General features: G+C 31.8%; 1 protein-coding gene across 2 annotated transcripts in view; it reads left to right on the forward strand.

Moving 5' to 3' along the window:
* LOC127276994 (uncharacterized) overlaps positions 1-26,444 on the forward strand; it is a 183,093-nt gene that overhangs the window by 138,939 nt on the left and 17,710 nt on the right. For both annotated transcript variants that reach the window (XM_051297770.1, XM_051297769.1), the window contains one exon: positions 9,277-9,711. In XM_051297770.1, the coding sequence (XP_051153727.1) occupies positions 9,277-9,711 (435 nt within the window). The remainder of the gene's footprint in view (positions 1-9,276; positions 9,712-26,444) is intronic.

The following is a 26,444-nucleotide window of genomic DNA, read 5'->3' on the forward strand; positions in this document are numbered from 1 at the left end:
TATTTTTCTAAGGAATTTTTTATCTATATATTTAAATAAAATAAGATTACACCTAGGATACAATATGGAATTTTACATAAAATTTTTTTAATTAAGGTTATTATGAATTTTTGTATGTTTTTATACAGGAAATTTCATAGGAAATTTATAAGGAATGTAAATGAGAATTGACATGGGGAATTGACATAAGATAATGTGAGAGAAAATTTATAGGAAATCACATTGGAATTCACATGATTTTTCACATAGAAGTTTATATACGATAACTCCTATGTCATTTCCTACATTAAATCCTGTTTCACTTTCCTAAACGAATTTATATGGGATCCTATAAAAATTCCTATAACATTCAAAGATTTTATATAGTTTTTTTTTCCTGGGAAATTCTGTCGGATCCTATATGGGGTTTTTCAATAGGGATGACTTCCCATAATATTTGGAAATCATCTTTTCTTTCTTTTTCGGAAGAATTTAATTATTTGGGTTTCATTACGGTCAACTGAACTCCTGACCGGTGGTCATCACCAAGGCCCGTCAACCTTCCTGTAAGCTCTTAAACTATATCTGGTACCAGACGTTCCTATCATAATTAGGACACAGCAGTGGTATTTTTTCATACATCTTACATCTAAATTTTCAAGGTAAGTCGTAATACTGTTTATTTAAATCCTTCCTAGCTCCTTATAAAAATTTTGTAGTAACCTTTACATTCCTTGTTGCAGTGGAATGCTGACTTCCCTTATTACAAGAATGGTTGCTCCAGGATACTCTTTCTCAAAGATCAATTTTTATAACTTTGAATGTTTATCTAAATAAATTTGTAACTTTGTCATTAAAAATCACCATTCACTTTTTTCCATGTACCCTTAGCACAGAGCCTTCTGCTCTGTAAATGAAACAGGAATTCACTGAATCACCGAGCGGCCATAAATAAAATAAAATATTATTTCGTTAGTTATTTCTCTATTTTGAGAAGTAACAGACGCAATACAATTTTTGATGCATCGGCCGTTGTGAACAGGAAAGAGAATATAAATTTAAAATCTGTGTACTAAAAATATAATTTTTGGTTTATCGTTCGTTGTAAACAAGAAGAGAGTTTAAACTAATAATATTAAAATCGATGCATTACCAAAATAAATTTTTTTAATGCATCATCTGCTGTGATCAAGAAAGAGAAATTAAAAATTTATTTTTTTCTTTTAAAAATATACATGAGAGAGAAAAATATCCTTGAACCAACAAAATTAGAAATTCCTTTATTATTTATTTTTACTTACATTAATAAACACAAACCAAAATTCTAAGTAAAAGAATTATCGGATGAAATTTTTGACTCATACAGATTATCGTGTAACGACGGTAAATTATCCAAAACGATGTTAGAAACTTTAGAAGTAGATATAATATCCTGTTTTCGTCGAGGACTACGTCCAGAATTAGAAATTCGAATTCCAGATTGCATAACTTTAAAAGAAACAACAAATAAAGCATTAGAGCTAGAACGAAAATGAAATGCGGTTGTAGAGCTTAGAAAATAAAATTCTTGTAGGCCAAATAATGCAAAAATTACATTTGCTAGTGCAGATATAGTAGTATGTCAAAATTGTAATGTAAAAGGACATTCTTCAACCACTTGTCGTAGGTCAGAAAAAAATCAATACTCAGCGCAGCATAGGTACCAGCGCTCTGTATTCCCCATAAAGCAGAGACCACCTGTCTATTATCTAAGAAGAGGGATCTCCCTCTCGTTCAGTCAACAAAAGCATTTCCCTTCACAACTACGATTTTCGGGTTTTCCCCAAAATTCATATAACACCGTCCGACAAAATTCAACTTTTTTTCACACATGAAAAAATCAATGATTTTCAGAAACTAGGACCAAAAAAAAGATACCCGTGTCTTGCCGTTTTGCTAGATCAGGTCACTTTTTGCTTTTAGGGGTAAAAACAGCCCTTAAATGAAAGGTGATAGGAAATCTTGTACAAATTAATACACTACCGTCCGAAATTGTGCGAACTCTGCTTTTTCAACAACTATAAAACTGTTTAAATCTTCAAAAATATTAAAACTAAAATTTTTTCCTCTTTATTTTATTAAAGTTAATAAAATTTTGAAAGAAATGACACCTTGACAAAGAGAATATGTTAATTTTTCAATTAGATATCTAAGAAAAACCCAATTTTCAATGTTTTTACTATTTTTTTTATTTCTTTGTCAAAAATTAATATTTTTAAACGTTCTTAGGCTCATTAAAATCGTATTTTGTTATGCAATTCAAATTATATAAAACAATTCATGTACACATTCTTCCCTAGCGTATGCAAACCGTGAAAGTTGGCTCATAAAATGTCAAAAAATTGTGATTAATATTTATATGAAAAAAAATGATCAGTAAAATGTATAAATCTTAAATTTACTTACATAAATCAGAGAAGTTTAGAATGATATATTTACTTGATTTTTAAACATTATATTTTATTGTAGAATTAAATTTAAATTTTTTGACATTTTATGAGCCAACTTTCACGGTTTGCATACGCTAGGGAAGAATGTGTACATGAATTGTTTTATATAATTTGAATTGCATAACAAAATACGATTTCAATGAGCCTAAGAACGTTTAAAAATATTAATTTTTGACAAAGAAATAAAAAAATAGTAAAAACATTGAAAATTGGGTTTTTCTTAGATATCTAATTGAAAAATTAACATATTCTCTTTGTCAAGGTGTCATTTCTTTCAGAATTTTATTAACTTTAATAAAATAAAGAGGACAAAATTTTAGTTTTAATATTTTTGAAGATTTGCAAAGTTTTATAGTTGTTGAAAAAGCAGAGTTCGCACAATTTCGGACGGTAGTGTAATTTTTTATGAAACCTGGTATCTCGGGGATCCAATATGGCGGTCGAAATTTATAAAAATTCACCAATTGACTGGAACATCTACATTCTTGAAAGCCCTTGGTTTTTGTGACTTTCCTATAACGACCACCTTCAAACGATGAAGTCCAGAGGCGTTTGAGCAAGGTAAAAATGTTACGCTTTCTTTGTTAACTTTTCGTCCAGAAACTGAAGTTTCTTGTCGTGATACAAAAGTTTTGTTCGGCAACATACGCCATAACAACTCTGACTCATCGGCATAATACACTTGTGAAGGACACAAATCTTTTACTTTTTCCAAAAACCTTTTCTGAAAAGGTTCAACACTACTGTTATCGTTTGAAAGTTTTTCACATTAGCCGAATTCCGTACTGACTTTTGAAACGATGAAGCCAACCTTTACTTGCACAAAAATCATTTTTATCCGTGATTTCTGAGTAAAAAAATTATGCTTTCGCGGACAACATTTCACCAGATATAGGTGTATGCCGTCCTCTTTCTTGAAGAAACCACAAATATAGCGCTTCTTCAACAGCAGGATTCTCTGCATTTTAGAGTTTTTCGTTTACCAGGGCCACTGAACGCGCTTGATACGAACTTATTTATTTTATCCGAAGAATTTTTAATATCATATATTGTTGCCCTACCAACAATTAATTCGTTCGCTAATTTTACAGCAGATTCACCCCGATCTAGACGAACTAAAATTTCATGTTTATTTTTTAGTGAAAGTGTACGATGCTTTCTTTTACCGTTTAATTACGACATGTTTTCTAAAAATTAAAGTAATCACAACAGAAATGTACACGAAAATTTTCTGACTGAACCAAAACAGAACCTTTGATTTAAGTGTCAACAAATACTTCTAGCTAGGACGTTGTCGGATTACAAGGAGTGTCAGAATTCCCATGTTTTACTTACACTATAGTTTCATTTAGTAACTCAGCTGTCAAATGAACGACGTATTTAATTCGTGAATTTAATTCTTGAAATTGGATTTTTCTTTTCAAATCCACTAACTAAATTTCATATTGGAATTTTTTTTATGAAAACAAATTGGATTTTTTTTGTCAAATCCAGTAATTAAAAAAAAACAAAATTTTTTTTGGTCAAATCCATTAATTGAATGAAATTTTTTTTGTTAATGTTTTTATCAATAGAAACCAATTGGTTTTTTTTCGCAAATCCACTCATGAAATTTATAAAATTTTTACAAATTAGTTTTTTTTCTAAAATGCACTAATTAAATTGGAATTTTTCGTTAAAAAAAATAAATTTAACACTAGCAAATCGGATTTTTTTTTAAATTCATTAATTGAATTTTACATTTGTTTTGTTAAAACTTTCCAATTAAAAAATAAATTATCAAAATGTTGAACATCAAGGACAGAATAACTTGGATATTTACGCTGTCCGAAACGGATATTTGTCACTTAGCCCTCGAATTTTACGTAAATCCTACCGGTGATTTACCAATCCTCCGCGATGGAATCATCAGATTTTTGCACAGTCGCGAGGGAGAACAGAACATCCCTTGGGACTTTAACGATTCCTATCATCCCGAAGATGTTCGCGACAACGATCCGATCAATGACATCATCAAGTTAAATAATCTCTCATTGACCTCTCGACAACATTCTAGCGCTCATCACGATTGCTGTTATACCCCTACTACCACAAGTGCAGCAACGGGTACAACCAATACGTCAACCGTGACAACCAGCGTTAGCCAATCGCTTTTATCAGCGACTTCTAATTCTTTTGTGAATCATAACGTACAGTCACATCAACTTTATAAACTGGCCTCTAAACCAAGCGACATGAGCACTAGACGGCTCCACATCGATGTTCCTCATACATACACTGGCAGATACGATTTTAATTCAAATTGATTATCAAATCTAGGACCATCAAGAACAAGATCCCATGGTCAGATTTGGTTGACAATTTGTTGGAACTTTCGACACGTTCAACGACGCTGTGTACAGGATTTCCCGTTTAAGGTCCAGACCAAAAGAAGAATAAACCCTGATGTCCCCTTCAAAAGTCGTCCTTTTGCACCGATGGCTTGTTAAGTAATAACTCTCTGGCTAGATAAACTTAGCGAAGAAGGGGAGAAAAAAAGGAGGGAGGAAATTCAAGGGATTTTGTGCTGGTAGAGGGAAATTTTATGTAATAGGAAATAATAAACGAGCCAAGGCACCGACCCATCATTCCCAGCAGGTAAACAGCCCAAATGGCCCTCAAAATTTTACAGACCATGAACAAAAGGTCAATAAAAATAGAAAGTTTGTTGAGTTGGAAAATCCAAGACGAAAGCAATATACAGGGTGTCGTTTCATTTTTAAACATAGTGAAACAATGGGACATTAAATTTGACGGTACGAATAACGTGAGCGCAGAAAATTTTTTAACTAAAATAGACGAATGTAAAGTCTTCTCGCCACTTTCAGAAAGCGATATAATTAACGCCCTACCCCTTCTACTGACCGACGTTGCTTTGATTTGGTATAGAAATTGTCGAGATCTAGGCCACCTATGGTACTCATGGTCAGAATTTAAATTGGCTTTTCGCTCAAGATTCGGCGAGGACAATTTTGATTATAGAATACGTGACCAAATACGAACTAGGACACAAGGTTCAAAAGAGAAAATAAAAGATTACTTAACTCGGTGTAAAAACACCAGAATGTCCAACACCACTTTGCAAATCCAGAAAAAAGACGGGAAACGAAAAAAGAGCTCAGTGAGCAAGGACATCACTGAACTCTTACCTCCTTCAGACGATCTACACCCTTCGACATCCGCCCAAACGAAAAACATTGATTTTAAATTTGCAGAGTACTGTGAAAGGGAGGAGAGAACCCAATTTCGAATCTCAGCCAGAATCAAGCCAAGATTGCTTGGCCCTAAAAATAGATAACTTCAACGAACGTCTTTTTGTCAAAATTAAAATTGGAAACAAGAAATTTAATGCTTTAATAGATACAGGATCTTCTCTTTCACTTCTCAGCGATACTAGCGCGAAACTAATGCATAACCTAGATTCAAACTTAGAAAGCTGTAAAATAAAAGCTATAGTTTTCCCAAACGGCGCATCAGAGAAAACTTTAGGCCAAGTCAGTTTACCCTGCGAGATAAGTTCAGTCACAAAAAAGGTTCCTTTTATTATCGTCAAAGACTTTAATTACGAATGTATCCTCGGCATCAATGCCAGTCATATTTTTAAATTACTGTTAGAGGGGAGTACAAATACAGTCAAAATAATACCGGACATTGAATTTATCGCTCCAATAACAGAACTCCTTTCTACCCCCGATAGGTCCAATAGTGAAGGCTGTTCTGCTCTTAAAGAACTCACTAGTGAGCAAATCGACGCTGTAGAGGAATTTTTGAAACTCTATGCCTCAAAACCCCAAAAACATGGTCGAACTCACCTAGTAGAACATGTTATAGATGTGAACGGTCACCCACCAAGCAGAGTCAAATTTGTTAGGCGCTCCCTCGCAATAACACACCCCCCCCCCACACAAAATAAAAGTTTTGATCTGGTGGTCTGACTATGCCTACTTTATGTTTTTTGGGTCGCAGAATCCGAATTCGAGATCCGTTTTACCCCATCAGATCAGGATCCAGCCAAACTGGCCCCAGTTTTAGAATACCCCGCTCTTGAAAACATTCGTCAACTTCGTAGGTTCTTAGGCTTCGCCTTGTGGTACAGGGGCTTCATTCCAAAACTATCAACTCTCGCGGAAACCCTAACACTACTTCTTAGGTGCGCTGAAAAATGGCGTTGGGAAGAAAGCCAAGACATAGCTTTCAAGGCTATCAAAGAAGCTTTGACAACTGCATCGGTAGTAGCGTGTCCAGACTTCTCGCAGCCATTCACCCTACAAACCGACGCCTGTGGAACGGGCTTAGTTGCGGTCTTGGCACAAATCCAGTAGGGGAGGGAACGCATAATTGCGTATGCGAGTTACACACTAACTGAAGCCGGGCGTAACTATTCGGCAACAGAACGTGAATGCCTTTCCGTAAAATGGGCAATCGAAAGGTTCAGAGCATACCTGGAAGGCGACCATTTCATAGTTGTGACTGATCACCACAGCCTGAAATGATTGAAATCACTCAAAGAACCGACCAGCCGATTGGCAAGTTGGGCTCTCGAAATACAACATCGATGTCCAATACCGTAAAGGCACGCTTAATGTCGTCCCCGATTTTCTCTCTCGTTTGGACCAAGACACCGAAAACTTGGATCCCGTCGCCACGATTGTCGATACATTGGATGAGTGGTATTTTAAAAGAAAGGAAGATGTTTTACGCAATCCCCAAGCCTTCCCTAACTGGAAGGTAGAAGATGATCTTCTATACCACCACATCCCTAAAAAAACTATTAGATTTCACAGTAGAGGAACTAACCTCATGGAAACTAGTTCTTCCTCGGGATCTCCACCCTAAAGTCTTAACCGAGGCTCATGACGAGCCTCAGGCAGGACATCGAGGTGTGGAACGTACCTTCCACCGGGTTTCACTAAGATATTATTGGCCAGGTTACTACCGCGACGTCGTCAAACTCTGTCCGACTTGCCAGACGTGCAAAACCGAACCAATGAAACCAATCAATGAAATGGGACACCGCGTCATAGAACAGCCCTGGTATAGGGTAGGCGCTGATATTATGGTACCGTATACTCCTTCCTCACCCATGTACCCTTAGCTCAGATCCTTCTGCTCTGTAAATAAAAACAGGAATTCACTAAATCACCAGGCGTCCATAAATAAAATATTATATCGTTAGTTATTTCTCTATTTTGAGAGGTAACAATATATAATAAAGAATTAAGAATGATTGTTTTAAAATAGAAAAATCAAATTACAACCTCCTGCGCATACAAGGAGGTGGATTTCAAACAACTTTGGAGGCGTTATGTTTATCATAAAATAATTCCTGTAATGTTTGTTGATTGATTATATTATTACACATGATGTATTATATACTTTATTATATAGACATCATTATCTGCTATTTTTCAGAGGGGAATTTTGTCAACTAACTTCTATAAGTAAACTATGACTGCTATGCGCGGCTCTTGAAGCGCACCGTTCACTGACCAAGCTGACTTTTTTATTTTTTTAAGTTATGATGTAAACTATCATCTGACCAATATTCAGTCGGGAGAAAATGACCGTAAAGAAATTTTTTCACGTCATTGGGGGGCCACATCCCTCCTCAAGCGCCGTAAAGTTATACAAAAATGGATCCAACTTCGGACAACGAAAACTTGTAGGATTGGGCTTATATTTTCCAAATTTTCAAACTGCGAAATTGCCCCAGGTCCTATATTCAAATAAAACGAATTTATGTAATTATCCCAAAGCAAAATCTTGAAAAACCTGATTTTTTACGTTTGAACGCAAAAAATGTTAGCAAATATCTATTACTTGCAAACTTTTCTAGTTTATAAACGCTGTACAAGGTTCTACTTACCTGTCAGTTATAAAAAAGAAAAAACAATTAAGAGGAAATATTTTTTTACTGTATTATGAATTTCGAGTGGAAAATTAGTATTAGCATGAAAACAGAAAACATGATAGAAAACTTTGTTTACAAATGAAAAATCAATTATTTAAAAATGTTTTTTTAAATTTAATATCTTTTCACAAACATTTAATTTTACAAATTCAACAAAAGTTCATTTTTTCACACATACCATTTTTCACATGCCATTTTTACAAATTTTGTAATGGTCCATCAATGTCTTACAAATTTAACGAGGACAATTCTACAACTGCCTTATGAAGTTGTGTCGCGTATCTTTTATCTCCAATGTTGTTCATTTTGAATCGTTCCCAAATTTCCATGAAATGGTGATGAATCGCTTCTCCTGCATGTTCAGACCAATAGCCTAAGCCATTGCCGTTTTCTATTGTTTCTAAACTCTCTTCTATATGTTCTTTAAGGACATGGATTTTCAAGGATTCAGAAACATCGAAAATAAGTGTACAACAAATAAAAGTGGACGAAACTAAACTTTACTAAAACTAAACTAAACTAAACTTTACTTCTGATTCCGATATCCTGATCAGAATCAAAATAAAAGTATTTTTGAATTTTATTTTGATTTCGTGAGGTCCCTGATTTTAAATAATTGAACAAGTCTAACCTTAAACTGTTTTTTAGTATAAATAAAGAGACACATTTTTTTGTTTAGTGAAAAAACATTTTCTTTGTTTGTGATTTGCGATTTAAATTTGAGCAGTTTTATTACAAATTTTGGCATATATTCTAACTATTTTAAAAATTACATATTTAAAAACTAATTAAAATAAACTATCTTTTTTTACAAAATAGGTTTTTAAAACTAGTTAGACTTTTAATTTGTTCTTTTAGGGACCCAGAGAAGAAGACCGTTCCCCAGAAAGTGCTGCAACAAGAATTGGTTTTGGATCGCGTCTTCTTCAATGCTTAACAGCTGAAAAGTTAAAAGAAGCTGGCTACGAAAGAAAAACATTTCAATTAGAAAGAGACCTCGATGGTCCAGAGTGTTTAGTGATGCAAAGTACATTACACGTTGATAAAGCTCGACAAATGTCTCAGAGAGAACTTTGGGAAGTTATTGGACGAGAACTGATGACTGGTCCTTTAGCTTCAAAAGATCGAAAGTACTTAGTCTTTCTCTCATGTACGAGATATCAAGGTGCTCCAAATCCAAGGACACACAAAGATACTCTTGCTAGAACTCAAGGACACGCAGCTCTTGGAGGAGGCGGACTAGCACTATTTGGTTCTGCTTGTCTCCATACGTGGCCCACTTGTATGGCGCAGGTAAATATTTGTTAAGAAATAATTTTTTTAACTCTCAGGCACAAACATAGCACTTTTAGATACCTGACGTCCGGATGTATAGCCAATCATTTATTGTCCGTCTGAAAATGGTAACCTAACAGCACGACGTTTGTGCCTTTTGAATACCAGGTGTGTAAAAATAAAACCGGAATTTTTTAATAGAAAATACAAGTTTATTACTCGATTATAACATAAAATATCTTATGTGAAGTATTGTCTCTTGCTAGCTATACATGTTTCCAATCTATCTGGCAAGTTATGGATGCCACGCCAAAAATACTGTTCCTCTTTTGAGGCAAACCAATCATCAAGCCATTTTCCTACACTTTCGTACGAAGTGAAGCGTTGCTTTGCAAGTGCGTGTCCCATCGATGAAAATAAATGATAATCAGACGGAGCCAAGTCTGGTGAGTAAGCCGCATGGGAAAGAATTTCCCAATTAAACTCCTCAATTTTTTCCTTCACCTTTTTTGATTTGTGTGCTGGTGCATTGTCATGCAGTAAAATTACTTTATGCTGCCTATTGTGGTATTCTGGTCGTTTTTCACGTAAAGCTTGATTCAAGCTTATCATTTGTTTTCGGTACTGCTCAACATTAACACTTTCGCCTGGTTTTAACAACTCGTGATATATCACGCCCTTCTGATCCCACCAAACACAGAGCATTGTCTTTCGTCCAAAACGATTTGGCCGTGCAGTTGATATCGATGGTTCACCTGGATTTACCCAGGACTTTTTACGCTTAGGATTCTCGAAACATATTCACTTTTTATCGCCTGTCACAACTCGATGCAGAAATGACTTTCTTTTGTACCTATTAAGTAGTGTTTCGCAAATGGTTTTTCGGTTTTCTTGCTGTCTTTCATTTAATTCGTGTGAAACCCATTTTCCCAACTTCTGAATCTTTCCTAAGGCTTTCAAACGTATAAAGACGGCTTCTAGTGTCACATTAAATTGGTCTGCCAGTTCTTGTTGCGTTTGGGCGTCATTCTCATCCAACAATGCTTGCAATTTGCGATCTTCAAACGTTTTCGGTGGTCTTCCACGTTTTTCGTCACTAATGTCAAAATCGACAAAATCGTCAAAGCTGTACGCATATGGTACTTTTCAGGAACAGAATTTTACATGTTCAACACAATTAAAAACTGTACTGTTATGTAAAACTTTTATTGTTAGGGTTTGGAAATCTTTGTCACATGTTAAAACAATGAAATGGACCCACTAACGCGATTTGTTGGTAATTAAATTTATAGCTACTGCCATCTATGTGCAAATTCCGATTTTATATTTACACACCTGTTAAAAAATATCGTAAGTAACAGTTGTTCAAAGGCAGTCAATTGTTGATGTTGGCGTTTGCAGCTCTCACTGTGCTCGCTCTCAACACCATTTTTCACAGCCATAAATGCTATATCTAGATTTTCTAAACAATATTTCTTTCTCTTGTCATTCTGTTTAAAGTGTTTTTTTATGAAATTTCAACAAAAATTTCCCCTTTTTTATTTTAACTGCATTCTTGGATGTTAACAAAATATTATTTTAGGGTTACGTTCACAAAGTGAACCGTGACTGAACGCTTATGGTTGCGCCTTGTCCGTCTAGGCAATCCTGTCCCCTTCCTAGTGGTCATAATTGTTGATATAGAGAGCTAAAATTTAGAAAACATTTATTTTTACGTGTAAATTATAGAAAAATTACAGCAAACCTATTTGGAGATTATGGTCAAGAAAAAGCCACAATTTTTTTTTCGCAAAATGCCTAAAAATGTCCACTTCTCTAGCGGCCACAGTTTTTGACATTAAGTGCTAAAATTTGGTGAACATATGTATTTTTACGTGAAAGTTATAGGAAAGTTATAGGAAAGTTATAGGGAGCATGATTGAAGTTAAAAATCATAAGGTTGTAATAGAAAAACTAATGATTTTCGAAAAAATCTTTATAAAGATTATTATTATATATATATATATATATATATATATATATATATATATTATTTATTTATATTTACGTGTAGATTATTTTCAAATATTTTACATTTCCCAACCTATTATTTTCCAATCTTTCATTTTCATAACACATTCTAAAAAAACGGACACATTTTTTTGGGATACCATGAATGTTCGGCTCATGCCATTACTCATTGTCAGTCAAACTGTAATCTACACGTAAAAATAAACCTGTATAATGTGTTTCCCTAGTTCCAAAATTGAAGAAGTTAAGGCTGATAAGGGTCAATTTTTGGAATTAAAAAAAATAATTTCTTTCATAAGTTGTATTCGAGACAATCAATCGGGTTGGCTATATTTTTTCTAATCTGCACGTAATCCTACCTATTTGTACCAATTTTTATCTCACTAGGTCCAAAATTGTAGAAGTTAGAGGGGCCAAATTAAAAAAAATTTGTTGCATTTGTTTAAACAAATTTAAAAAAATGTTTAATGAAAGTACAAGTAATTCTAAGACAAAAATTATTCTTGGTATTTTTGCTTAACCCGTAGACTGTAAGGTGGTTTTAGACCTACGTTGACTGTACAGTTTTTCTAAAACAAGTTTTCTAATTTTTTTTTTCTAAAACTTATTTTTCTAATAAAGTCTAATTTCTAAAAAAAATTTTTCTAATAAAGTCTAATTTCTAAAAAAATTTTTTTCTAATAAAGTCTAATTTCTAAAAAATTTTTTTCTAATGATGGTGAATTTCTAAAAAATTTTATTTTGAAATGTTAATAAAATTGTTCAAGTTGAAAGTCAAATCATGTTTTGTTTTTCGGAAGCAACTTCGGAGAAGTGCGATAAGTTGTTTTTGTTTTAAGTAAAAAATTTGGGGGTTATAGATCAACGTTTTTAATCTAAATTTCAAGTTCGCAAATTTAAATTTAAAAAAAATGGTTGTGGAGCGTATTGCTAGCAGAAAAGGAAATTTCTTACACATTAATGGTTTTATATATTATTTTCAACGAGAAGCTAAGGGTAGATCGTATTGGAAGTGTAGAAACTTAGGAAAATGCAGTGCTCGCGCTATAACAACAAGCTCTGGCAGCAAAATAATAGTTCATAAAGGACCGGAAAAATCTATACATGAACATGCTCCTAATTTGGAAAAACCAAATGCTTTGAAAGTAGAGAATAATTTGAAGAGGTTAGCATCGGAACAACCGGAAGCACCCCCCGCGCAATGTCGATGGAACTTTTAAATCAGCACCAACAATATTCTTCCAACTGTTTGCTATTTTAGGTTCTATGAAACAGTGAGATATGACCATAGCATTACCGTTGGTTTATGCATTACTAGAAAATAAACAACAAATTGTGTATGAAAAAATTTTCGAAGTTATATTAAAAAAAGCAAGAGAGTTGAATATTAAAATCAATCTGCCGTCCCTAGTTATGACTGACTTCGAAGTGGGATTAATAAATGCAGCAAAAATGGCAGTTGGTGAGGATCGAGTTTGTTGCTGCTTCTTTCATTTATGCCAAAGCGTTTATAGGCATGTGCAAGCCAAAGGCCTCCAACGGGCTTACATGAATGAAGAGGACAGAAACATCAAAATTGGGTGTCACATGCTAACAGCGTTGGCTTTTGTACCTCCTCATGAAATTGGAAATCATTTCGACACTTTGATTGACGAATTACTAGAAGACCTCTTACCAATTGCTGATTATTTCGAGTAACGTATGTTCGTGGTAGACAAACAAGAGGAAGAAGAAGAGCAGTTCCTGCCCGATATCATCCACAATTATGGTGTCAATATAATGCGGTTTTGGACAATACAGCTCGAACCAACAACATATCCGAGGGTTGGCACAATCGATTGCAAGTTATCATTGGTCAAAAGCATCCAAGTATGTACGCGTTTCTAAGAGAACTACAAAAAGAGCAGGCAGATACCGAAAGTATGCTAAGGCAGTTGGAATTGGGTCAGAAAATTAGAAAAAGTTTTTCTTCCAAGCAAGAGAGGCTAAACGAAAGACTCCACACTATTGTATCGACGCATGATGACCACGTTGACAATGACATAATAACATATCTACGATCTATTGGTCACAATATACATTTTTAATAAATTATTATATTTACATTTTAAACAGAAAGTAAAAAGTTAAAATAAATTTTAGAAAACAGAACTTGTTAGAAAATTTTTTTTTAGAAATCAAACTTTGTCAGAAAATTTTTTTTTAGAAAACGGACTTCATTAGAAAACGCTTTTTTTAGAAAAAAAGGATTAGAAAATATTTTTTAGAAAAAGTGACCACCTATCATAGGGACAAATCATTATATTGCTAAAATGTTTATTTGTTTAAATAATTGTTTTGTTTAAACAAACAAAAACACGAAAAAAAATTTTTTTTCAAAAAATTATTTCAATTTCATTTATTAACGGGACATGCCCTTTCGTACAAAAGTACTCCTAAATTCTAATAGTTACGTAAGTAACAATACAAAATATAAAATATTAACTAAATCTAGGTAGGCGCTATAATGGTTAAAGTTCAGTATAAGTTTATACAGTAAAGAATAACATAAATCAAATCAAAGGAGAAGATTAATTTTTGATAAATTGAATCTGTTTTACCATTATATCAATTAATTTCAAAAATAATTGTTATTGTTCAATAATACTGATTTTCTCTAAATCACAATGTCTATTATAACTTTTAATATCAACTTTTTAAAAAATTTCAACCGGAGAGTAAAGCTTAAGAGTGGTAGTTTAAGGGAAAAAATACTGACAATCTTTATAAATAAAAGAATAAATTGACATTGTATTATTTATAAATCTTTATTAATGTTAAAAAAATTTTCTTAAAAAACGTCATTTCATAAAAAATAATAATAAATAAATAAAAATTATATAAAAAAAACATCAGAACTAAAAAAAAATTATTGGATGAAAAAAGTCAAAATTTAAAAAAAACTAGAATTTAACAAAAAATAGTATTATTCACCTTACACAATTCGTCACCGTTCACTGTAAGCATGGGTCACTCGTGCACTTTTCGGAATTAGATTAGAATTCAAAATCACTTGGCGGGAAATTTGAATTTTTTAAAAATTAAAGTTAGTACATCGAAAGGGATCCCCTTTGCTGGCTGCGTCTATCCCGCAGCCCGAGCCGGGTTCATGTGCAAAGTTCCGTCTCTCACCTCATCGGTGTGAGCTCAGCCTGGGACTCCTCCCATGTCTTCAGCGGAGCGCGCAGAGGAAGGTCTGCCCGGTTGCGCGCGTCGCTTGAGTAGTGGGGGGCGTCGTAGTGGGGATCGCTGGTATAGAATACAGCACGCCAGCCACCACAGTCATTCTTTCTTTCAGGTCCAAGCGTTTCAGGTGAATTTCTCTCTTCCAGCTCTTTTCTCTTTTAGGTTTTGTCTTTTTTAGGTGCAAACCAAATATGGACCGAGAATCATTGTAAAAGTGAATGCTGATTTCATCACCTATTTACAATCGAGATTTATTTAAATTTATTTAAATTCAAAGATATTATTTATTTAAAAAAAAAACTTATTAAATATATTCACAATTATCATAAAAAGATTTTAAATTAGTAAACGTAGAATCAACTTCATTATCACTTTCTTTAACAATAGCACATATATATTTGTTTAGAGGATCCAAGAACCAATCGCGAAGAATTTTTACAATTTTTATAGCACAATTATCATCATAAAGAATATGTTACGTACATGTTAACACATCAGTTTAAATTTTTTTCAACAATGCACATACAAAATCTTCTAAATTTTGTACATTTACTAAATATTTTTGTAGCTACACTGAAAAAAAAATTTATTTGAATTAAATAAAAAGTATTGGATCCAAATACATCATTTACTTGTCTATTATCCAATAAATATGTATTTGAACCAAATACACATTTACTAAACCTAAGTATTTTATTTTATCACATCAAATAAATAGTTATTTGAATCAAATACTAAGTATTCAAATCAAATAAATTGAATATTCAAACCTAATATATAATTATTTCAATCAATTATGAAAATTATTCCATTCAATACTGCATAATATATAGTATATAAATAAATGAATAGTATCAAATAATTTAGGTGATGAGAATCAATATAATAAATTTATTGTATCAAATACTTTTTATATTAATCAAACAAATAAAATATTTAAGTGAAATAAATAAATTAATTGTTTGAAGTAAATCATTATTACCGTTTCAAATAAATATTTAATTAATTGAAATATTTTTTTATTTGTCTTGATAAAATAGTGTATTAGCATTAAATAACGAATTACACTGGGTTACAAAAAAATGGTCAAGTCGTGTTTATTTAAAATTTTTTGTGTTTATTGAAAGTTTATGTGTCACTGATCAAGAATATACCCAAAAAAAATTTTTCCATTCGGTCAGTTCCGTAGAAAACGAGATTAAAGTGTCAAAAAATCGCCTTTTTAGCACTTTTTGAAGCGTTGTAAAATGAAAACACAACAAAATAAAAATCTTCACGAGGGCTTGAATGAAAGCTTAAACCTTCAACTTTGAGTCCCAAAACTGAAAAGTGAATGATAATTGCGCAGAAAATTTATATAACGTGAAATGAATATCTCAAATAGTCAAAATAGCTGGGATAGAGAGCACTTGTTAAAAATCGATTTTCATAACCGAATTTATTTGGAACTTGTTACTTGGAAGTTTTTAACGTTTCTATTGACGTTTCGAAAGTTGGATTTAAAAAATTCAAAATGGCGGATTAAAAATGGCGTTCAAAAATTTCAAAAATGGAGTGAATTCTTTCGCAGTTTTTTCCTCGGGGTTTTTTGGTGACGCTGATTACGAATTTGAAGTTTATTTTAAAGAATAAAAAATGTCGGATACAAATTTTTATTTAATTTTCATAAAACTTGGTTTTTAAATGTTTTTTGGGGGTCCTGAAAATATAAAAAAGAGCATTATTTTTGTAAATAATAATGTTGTGAAAATAACTTAACTTTTTTTGTCATATGTGAGTCAAAACTTAATAATAAAATAATTTGTTAGGGTCAATCGGGGTAAATCCGAACGCTTTTAGTAAGTTTCAACAATAACATAAGTTTTTTCTTTAAAAAAAAATACTTCCGATAATCTGGTGCATGAAGTTGTTACTTTACTTCCATAAAACAATTTTTTGGGGTAGCAAAACTTTTTGATAAATTACAATCGCAGGAAACTTAGCGTTCGTATTTACCTCGATACTTTGCAACTTTCCTAAAATACCGGGGTAAATACGAACGCCACTGTATTTCAGAAAAATCTTAGGGAAAATAAATTTAAAGTATTGCAATTGTTAAACTTATATAAAAACTCAAAAAAATACGATAATAAACCTATTATGTAATAATGCATCATATATAAATACAAAAATCAAACAGGTTAAAAATTAAAATGCATTACACAATTAAAACCTTCAATAACTTTATCAAATCATAACGGATTTTTGCAAAACTTGGTACAGAAAGAATTTTGGAGTGATTGAATGTAAATACAATAAAAAATCGGACAAGTGCGAGTTACACTCGCACTGAAATCGAGGGTTCCGTACTCGAAGCGAACTTATTTGGTATAAAAACAAATGTTTAAAAAATATGTGTTGTGTATTAAATAATATATGTGATACAAAAATGAACAATTTAAAAAAAAAAATTAAGAAAATTGTTCCTCCTTTGGTATAAAAACAAAAAAAAAAATTTAAATTTGTTTTGTATTTCAAATAATATAAGTGATACGAAGAGGAACAATTTTCTTAAATTTTACAAAATTGTTCCTTTTTGTATCACTTATATTATTTGAAATACAAAACAAATTAAAAATTTTTTTTTGTTTTTATACCAAAAGAGGAACAATTTTCTTAAATTTTTTTTTAAAAATTGTTCATTTTTGTATCACATATATTATTTAATACACAACACATATTTTTTAAACATTTGTTTTTATACCAAATAAGTTCGCTTCGAGTACGGAACCCTCGATTTCAGTGCGAGTGGAACTCGCACTTGTCCGATTTTTTTCGTTTTTTGCGGAAAAATACATTTTTTTATTAAATTTATCATTTTTTTTCAAAAATTTGATAAAAATTGATCATCAACTCCAATCGCGCTTACATTTTTTCCCTGTATTTTTCACGCAAAAATACAGTTTTACAGCAAATGTGAACAATTTGGGTTGAATATTGTGTGCGCTAGGGAGAATAAATCATATTTTTCGAAATTTTTTATTTTTCCTTGACAACGCTATGTAAATTGATCGGAATCAAGTTCGCTATATTTTTCCTGTAATTTTCACGTAAAAATAAGTAAGTGTACCAAATTTGAGCTCTTTATGTCAAAAGATGTGGCTGCTAGGGGGGGGTACATAGTCATTTTTAGGTATTTTTCGTAAAAATTCATGGTTTTTCCTTGACAACGCTATGATAATCAACTCCAATCATGCACGCTATATTTTTTTTGTAATCTACACGTAAAATTACGTTAAAATATGTAAATTTAATTTCCTTTAAATAAAATTTTGTTCGTTTTTGGTGGAAAAATACATTTTTTTCCTAAAATTGTCATTTTTTCTTGAAAAACTTGATGAAAAGTTAATCATCAACTCTAATCGTGACCGCTTTTTTTCCCCTGTATTTTTCCCATAAAAATACATTTGTATACTAAATATGAACTGTCTGGGTAGAATATTGTGTGCGCTAGGGAGAATAAATCATTTTTTTCGAAATTTTTGATTTTTCCTTGACAACGCTATGTAAATTGATCAGAATCAAGTTCGCTATATTTTTCCTGTAATTTTCACGTAAAAATACGTAAGTGTACCAAATTTGAGCTCTTTATGTCAAAAGATGTGGCCGCTAGGGGGGGGGGTACATAGTCATTTTTAGGCATTTTTCGTAAAAATTCATGGTTTTTCCTTGACAACGCTATGTTAATCAATTCCAATCAAGTTCGCTATATTTTTCCTGTAATCTACACGCAAAAATACATATGTGTACCAATTTTCAGCCCTCCAGATAAATTTGTGTGGCCGCTAGGGGGGGGTACACGATTTCAAAAAAACCGGTATTAATAGGGTTCCGAACCGAGTACGGAACCCTAAAAATAAAAGTTAAATTTTTTAAATTCAAAATGGCGGACTTTCCTAAAACTTATTTTTAAAAATGATCAAATTTGCTAACTCCAAATTCGTAATCAGCGACCCTGAAAACCCCGAGTAACAATTTTCGAGAGAATCCAATGAATTTTTTAATTCTCGTCCGCCATTTTGAATTTTGAAAAACTGACTTCAAATTGGTAATTAGCGACCCCAAAAACCGTAGAATACCAAATTTTATTAAGATCCTGAAAAACTTTTTTCAACAAACCATTTGGCAAAAAAATTGAAACACTCCTTCGAGAGAACAGAGATTAAGTTTCTGCTTATTAATTACTAACGAGGATACGTATAGAAAGAAAAACTTTTTTCTATGTACTTTTATAATGTTAAAATAATAGTGTAATGAAATAAAAACAATTTTGTGTGGCTCTGATGTAAAAAAAAATTATTGAAAATACCGTTCGGATTTACCCCGGTTTTCCAATTTTCCTAGGTAAATACGAACGGTCTGATATTATTAATAAAATTTTACAGAAGGCAAAAATCAAAAATAGTTTCTGTTCTAGTATTCATAACAAACAATTATAAATAATAAAATAAATTTTTAGCTTCTTTTTCTTCAAATACGAGACAAAATACTGAAAGAGTGTCATCTTTGATTTTCAATCTTTTTTGCAATACTCGTTATTTTTGTTTATGCTGTTGCTAATTAACAAACGAAAAATGGGATAATACTTAGAATCTCTTGAAGAGGATCTGAGGTAAAAATTCTCATATCAAACTTATTTTTATAAATTTTAATTAAGCTGAAATAATTAGCGTTCGGATTTACCCCCCGTTCGGATTTACCCCGGCTGACCCTAATATGTTTTTAGTTAAGAATCTTTCTTATCATCCCTTTTAATTTATTTTTGATACAATTGTAGTCGCATTTAGCGTTTCAAAAATTTTGTTATTAATAAATTTAGTGTTTTTGCTTCCTCGTGGAGGAAGCTTTGTAGTCCTTTAATTTTTGAAATTTTTAAAAATGCTTCAAACAAATTTATTTCTATTTATAAATGTCAAATATGAGTACCTGATGAATTGTCCGGATGTATGTGTGTGTGTGTGGATCACTTTTTTGTGAACACGATAACTCGAAGAGGTATTAACGAATTTGCCTAAAAATTGCTGGGTATGTATATCATATTAATATCTCAAAATTGTCGAGAGGATTTATGAAAAAGTTGAAAAAAATTTTTTTTTTGACTTTTATCAAAAAATTCATTTTATTCAAAAAAAAATTTTTTTATATATATTAAAGCGAATATATGATAAAATCTTATTTTTTGCACTAAGACGAATCGATTGGTCTATACAAATTATAAATTATATTATAAGTGAGAAAATTAATTACAATTAAATCCGAAAAATTTGCATTTTTATTAAAAATTCAATTCTTTATTCAAAATTTTGTAACTGCACAGTTAAATCTTAATCATTGTATAAAATCGACTAAAAAATCTTATTCTTTACATCAAGACGAATCGATTGGTGTATATAAAGTATACATTTTATTGAAATTTAATAATATTAATCACAATTAAAACTGAAAAATTCACTTTTTTACTAAAATTTGTTTATTTATTCAAAATTATGTTACTGTATAATAAAATCTTATTCATTGCATTAAGAATTAATCAATAAATTGATCTTACATCGTAAAGAGGAAGTAAAATATTCATGTAATGAATATCTGAATTTACAACTTGTTTTATTTACTGCGTTATGTTTCATTAATTTCATAACACTTATAAAATTTTACACATCTACAATTAATTCTTTGAAGTTTGCGCTGACAAATGACTGTCTTTTAACATACTGTTAACGTTATTTAGTCTTCGTAAAAAGTCATTTGAAGCCTAAGAAATTGTTATTATAATTGATATATTGCGAGTGAAAAGATACTTTTTATGATAATATAAGTCAGTAGAAATGCCCTGCAAACTATCTCCAGATTTATTTTGTTATGTTTGTGGTCATTTGATTAAAAAGCAGCAGAAGAAGCATCAAATAGTTGTTGGAACCAAGTTTTTAGAAGCATATAAAGCTTATTTTGGATTTTCCATAAGTTCTCAAGATAAACCTTGGGCTCCTCATGTTTGTTGTGGTAGTTGTCGATCAACTTTAGAAGGATGGCTGCGAGGTTCTAGAAGAGCAATGCCTTTTGCAATTCCCACAATGTGGAGAGAGCCGACCAATCATGAGGATGATTGCTACTTCTGTTTAGTCGACATTTCAAATTTTTATGCAAAAAAAATGATCGTCACAGTGATGTAGTTTATCCAAATATTTCTTCAGTAACCTCTCCTATACCACATAGCGATATACTTCCTGTTCCTAATCGTCCTCAAACTGAAATGCTCGTAGAAAAAGATGAGCAATGTAAAAATAGGTAACTTCGTAACTTACATTAAAATGTAAAATACATAATAATTTAATTCGGTTCCTAATTTACACAATTCTGAGGGAAAGGTTTTTTTTGCATTCTAGGACGAAAAGCTGTTTTCACGAGGAGGAATAAAAAAATAAAAAGGAGATTTATGATTGGTTGATCTTAGTTTACAAGTTCTGCGCAGACGCAAATATATATCTATTTAAAAATCCCTACTTTTATCCCGGACCAAGCATATTTTATTTTTCCACGTGAAAACAGCTATATAGCTTCTGAATTTAATCTAAGAGATTGCAAATAACTAAAAAGTGATTCCTGAAATAACTAAAATTATTAAACTTTTTTCTACAGTGTCACTGAAGCATGCTATTCAGTATTATTAGGAAATGATGATGACGATTGCTTTTTTGATGATAACATGGATGATAAAGATGAGTCAAGTAAGCAACCACATTTTCCAAATCAAAAAGAACTGGATGATTTGATTCGAGATTTGAACTTGACTAAATCAAATGCAGAACTTTTGGCTTCCAGACTTAAAGAGTGGAATCTTTTGGAAAATGATTGCAAAATTACTACCTACAGGCAAAGACATGAAGATTTTGCAGAATTTTTTGAAAGGCATGAAAAGTTATGCTTTTGTTCTAATGTTGACGGGCTTTTTGAAATAATTGGAATTTCACATGTGACTGATGACTGGAGGTTATTTATCGATAGTTCTTCACAAAGTATCAAAGCAGTGTTACTGCATAATGGAAATAAGTATCCTTCAATTCCTGTGGCACACTCAGTCCACTTAAAAGAATACTATCAGAACGTCAAACTTTTGCTGAAGAAAATAAATTACGAAAAATACCAGTGGGATGTGTGCGGTGATTTTAAAATGTTGGGATTTTTACTTGGATTACAAGGGGGTTACACAAAGATTCTTGCTTCCTGTGTCTTTGGGATAGTAGGGCTGATTCACAACATTTCATCAAACGAGACTGGCCAGCAAGACCACACCTGACTCCTGGACGCTACAATGTCATTCATGATCCACTTATAGAAGTTCTGAAAATTTTATTGCCACCTTTACATATAAAATTGGGTCTAATCAAGCAATACGTCAAGGCTCTAAGTAGCACATCAAAAGCATTCCTTGCGATAAGAGCAATGTTTCCCAAGCTATCAGATGCTAAAATAAAAGCAGGTGTATTTACAGGACCTCAAGTTCGACAAATGTTAAAGTCGACGAAGCTGGAAGAAGTAATGACAGCAAAAGAGAAAAATGCTTGTCAAGCTTTTAGACTGGTAGTGGAGAATTTTCTCGGAAATAAAAAAAGTAAAAATTATGCGGATCTTGTTGAAAACCTGCTGAAGCATTTTCATAAACTTGGATGTCGGATGTCACTAATTCGGTAATGAAAATCGATTTTTAACAAGTGCTCTCTATCCCAACTATTTTGACTATTTGAGATAGTTATTTCATGTTAAATAAATTTTCTGCGCAATTATCATGCACTTTTCAGTTTTGGGACTCAAAGTTGAAGGTTTAAGCTTTCATTCAAGCCCTCGTGAAGGTTTTTATCTTTTTGCGTTTTCGTTTTACAACGCTTTAAAAAGTGCTAAAAAAGCGATTTTTTGACACTTTAATCTCGTTTTTTACGGAACTGACCGAATGAAAAATTTTTTTTTGGGTATATTCTTGTTCAGTGACACCTAAACTTTCAATAAACACAGAAAATTTTAAATAAACACGACTTGACCATTTCTTTGTAACCCAGTGTTATTTGTATTAAATAATTCAGTTTATTTGAATCAATTACATAAATTTATTGCGTCAAATACTTTTTATTTGTATCAAATAAACGAAATATTTAAGTGAAATAAATGAATGAATAGTTTCAAGTAACTCATTATTTTTATTAAATAAATTCATTTATTCAATACAATTAATTATTTAATTGAACCAAATTTTTTTCATTTTTTCCAAATAAAAAGTATTTGAACCAATTAAATATTTTTAAAATAATTTGAAGTATTTGAATCAAATAATTTTTTTTTTCAGTGCATGTCTTCTTTTCTAAACCTTTAACATAGATGACACTAGCACCTCGAAGTACGTCTTGTAGAAAGGGACGAAGTTCATCGTAAGAGACGTCTCCAGCTGTCCAATCAATTTCATGGTAATTGTATGTTAACCAGCGATTTTCACTTTTATAGCGTCCTGGCAATGAATTCCACGTACTAGGTGATTCAAATAGGTAGACAAGTAGTTGAGCATCTGGTTGAAGAGGAAGTATTGTCAACTCTTTGAAAATAAAATCGTTGTAGGGTCATTGAAACCTTGGACGTCTACAATGAACTCCATGATGAAACAGAAATGAATTTTTGGCTGAAAACTACTGCATTTAAACCCAATCATACCCCGACTCCTCTGTAGCCACTTCTTGACGACGCCGCTGATTGATTTATATTGTACAAAGCAGTCATGAATAATGAGGCAATATGCTGTGGTCTCAGCCGGCATATTATTTCCTGATTCAAATTCTAGACGTACATCTTATGGTGTCTGTTTAAGAAACTCATTTCGTTTTGAATAATCAATAACAATTAGAGAAAATAGTCGTTTAAAAATAGCCCTTGTTAAAATAGGTTCTGAGTCTTTTCCATAGTAAGAAGTTTGAAAATTAGCATGCATTTCAAAAAGCAGAGCATACTGATTTGGATCAAAGATTAGATTTAAATTTCCATAAGGATAGATTTGAGAATTTAAAAAGAGTTTAACATTTGCAATGTTACAATGATCAAAATGACAGGTATGTTTTTTGTTTATTTTAAACTCTTTATCTGCTCCTTGTCCTGTTTGAAATATAGCATTAGTGTCATTACGTGCTCTTGTTAAAATAAGTTCATGTTTAGCGTTCATAATAATTTTCTTATAATTATAATTATAATTATAATTAATTATAATTTTCCTTAAGGTATAACTTTAAGACCTAGTTTTTTCAGGAACTGGCGATTCTGAGGTGTTAACTCCTTGTGAGACAAATTTTAACTGATTTGTCTTTGGCATGTTGGCTGACTTTTATAGTTTTCGCCAACTTTTTTATTATATACAATTCCCATTACATTGACTTTCTGTGCAATCAGATAGTTATAGTTTCTTCTCGAAAATTAAACAAATCACCGTCCTGATGGAACGCTATGGACGACTTCATGGATGGTGTTGGCCTTTCGATCATTTATATACGCTTCAGATATAATGCTACACACAACTCTGACTGAATTTACCTTGAGAATGGCTACAGGTAAATCAGAGATGTGTGTTTGATTAGGTAATAATTTTTAGGGTGTAAATCCCAATAATTTACCAATTGAATATTTATGTTTAAAATCAATTGGTAAATTTGATTCAACTAAACTGCGTAATGTATTGTTATTAGGTTTTATACTAATAACAGTTCCAAGTTTTATTGAATTTTTAATACATTTTTCAATATCTGTCATTTCATATCTTCCAGTTGGAATATCAAATATATGATTACCAATGTAAAATTTATTGTTACCTTCATCAATATTGGGAATAGAATTAAAAGTCAGTAATTCAACAAGACCTAGTACATAATTTTTATTTAGATTAAGTTCAATTGGTGGAAAATATTAAGCTTCAAGAACTAAAGTGTTTCCGGTTAGTGTTAAAGTATACCAATCACTTATGATACTGTCCGTTTATATACTACTAGATTACAAAAGTTACATGTTCTTATACTCTACTTGCTACTCTTAACATTAAGTTGTTTACATAAAAATTTTAAACATAAATGGCAACACACATAAGTATCATAATTTTGATATATTTCATGATTATATTTCATTAAGCTACCATCAATTAAGTATGTGATTAGATCTGTTGGTGAAGGAAGGTTGCCAAACCTGTCAAAATACATTATTTCATTATTACATTTTTTATATGCTACCTAATGTGTTCCTCGGTCTTCTTTATTATCTAAGTTAATAATTCCTGACTCATATCGATAAGGACCTTTAAAAAGTAGTTCATTTCGCATAAAATCTCCACGAAAATGAGATATTTTCATAGTTTTAGCATATTTCAACAGATCAAAATCAGTTAGAGAACGGTGAAGTACATTCAATGCAAGTTTTTTTTCTTCCTTGATGTTTGTCTCTTCGTCTTTTTTAATTCTTTCCCCTGAATGTAGGGTTTAATATGTAGACCAAGTATTTGTCGGTAGGGTTTGAGATGTAATCCATTTTGCAGCGATATTGCTTCCATTACTTTATGTCGTTGAGCTTTAGCAAGCTTTTCTTTAGCTGCTTTTGCCTTGTTTACAGCTTTCACTATACCTGAAGCTCCACCAGCAAGAGCTCCCAAAGCACTAACAATTCCAGCAAAAATTGGAATTAGTGTTAAAATACCACCAACTTTAGAAGGTACAGGTAGAATTCGCAGTGATAAAATTTTTAATCTACCACCAGGGTGTCGATTATGTAATTTGATGTGATTCTGATGTCAGTCAAATTCATTCTGACGTCAAATTCAAATTTATATTGACGTCAAAGTCAAATTTAATTCGAAAAATTCATGTTTGGATTCGATTTTGACGTCAAATTAAAATTTATTTCGACGTCAAAATCAAATCAGCAAATGAATTTCTCGAATTAAATTTAACTTTGACGTCAGAATCAAATCAAATTACATAATTGACACCTAGCATTTTTTATTGCATCTTTTGCACCAGTCAAAACAGCTTGAATTGATTCTCCAGAATTATGACTTGGCAACATACTTTTTCTAGCAGCATCAACAACTCTTCGTAATGCTAGTTGATTTTTCTTGCACATGGTTTTTCTTTTCTTCTTAATTGAATAATTTTTCATTCCCATACCTAAGGTTGATTTAGCTTTCATCGTTTCAGATAACGCTAAAGCTGCTGCCTTTTCACTGATACTTGAATCCTTAACTGTAACACGTTGCCACGCCTTTTCAGCTACCTCTTGGTCTGAAACATTTCTTGCTTTATTGTTTTCTCGATTTTGCGAATATGCTATATCATGTTCTTTACATGTAGCGTCTAATGGGTTAACATCTTTATCACCACGTGCTAATCTTTTTGTCAACTTTGTACCAGGTCCACAGAATTGGTATCCAGGTAATTGTAATTCAAAAGGTAAACTTTTTATAATAC

The sequence above is a fragment of the Leptopilina boulardi genome, unplaced genomic scaffold (assembly GCF_019393585.1).
Source record: "Leptopilina boulardi isolate dan_hultmark-lab unplaced genomic scaffold, ZJU_Lbou_2.1 LbouV2_162, whole genome shotgun sequence".
NCBI classification, from domain to species: Eukaryota; Metazoa; Arthropoda; class Insecta; order Hymenoptera; family Figitidae; genus Leptopilina; species Leptopilina boulardi.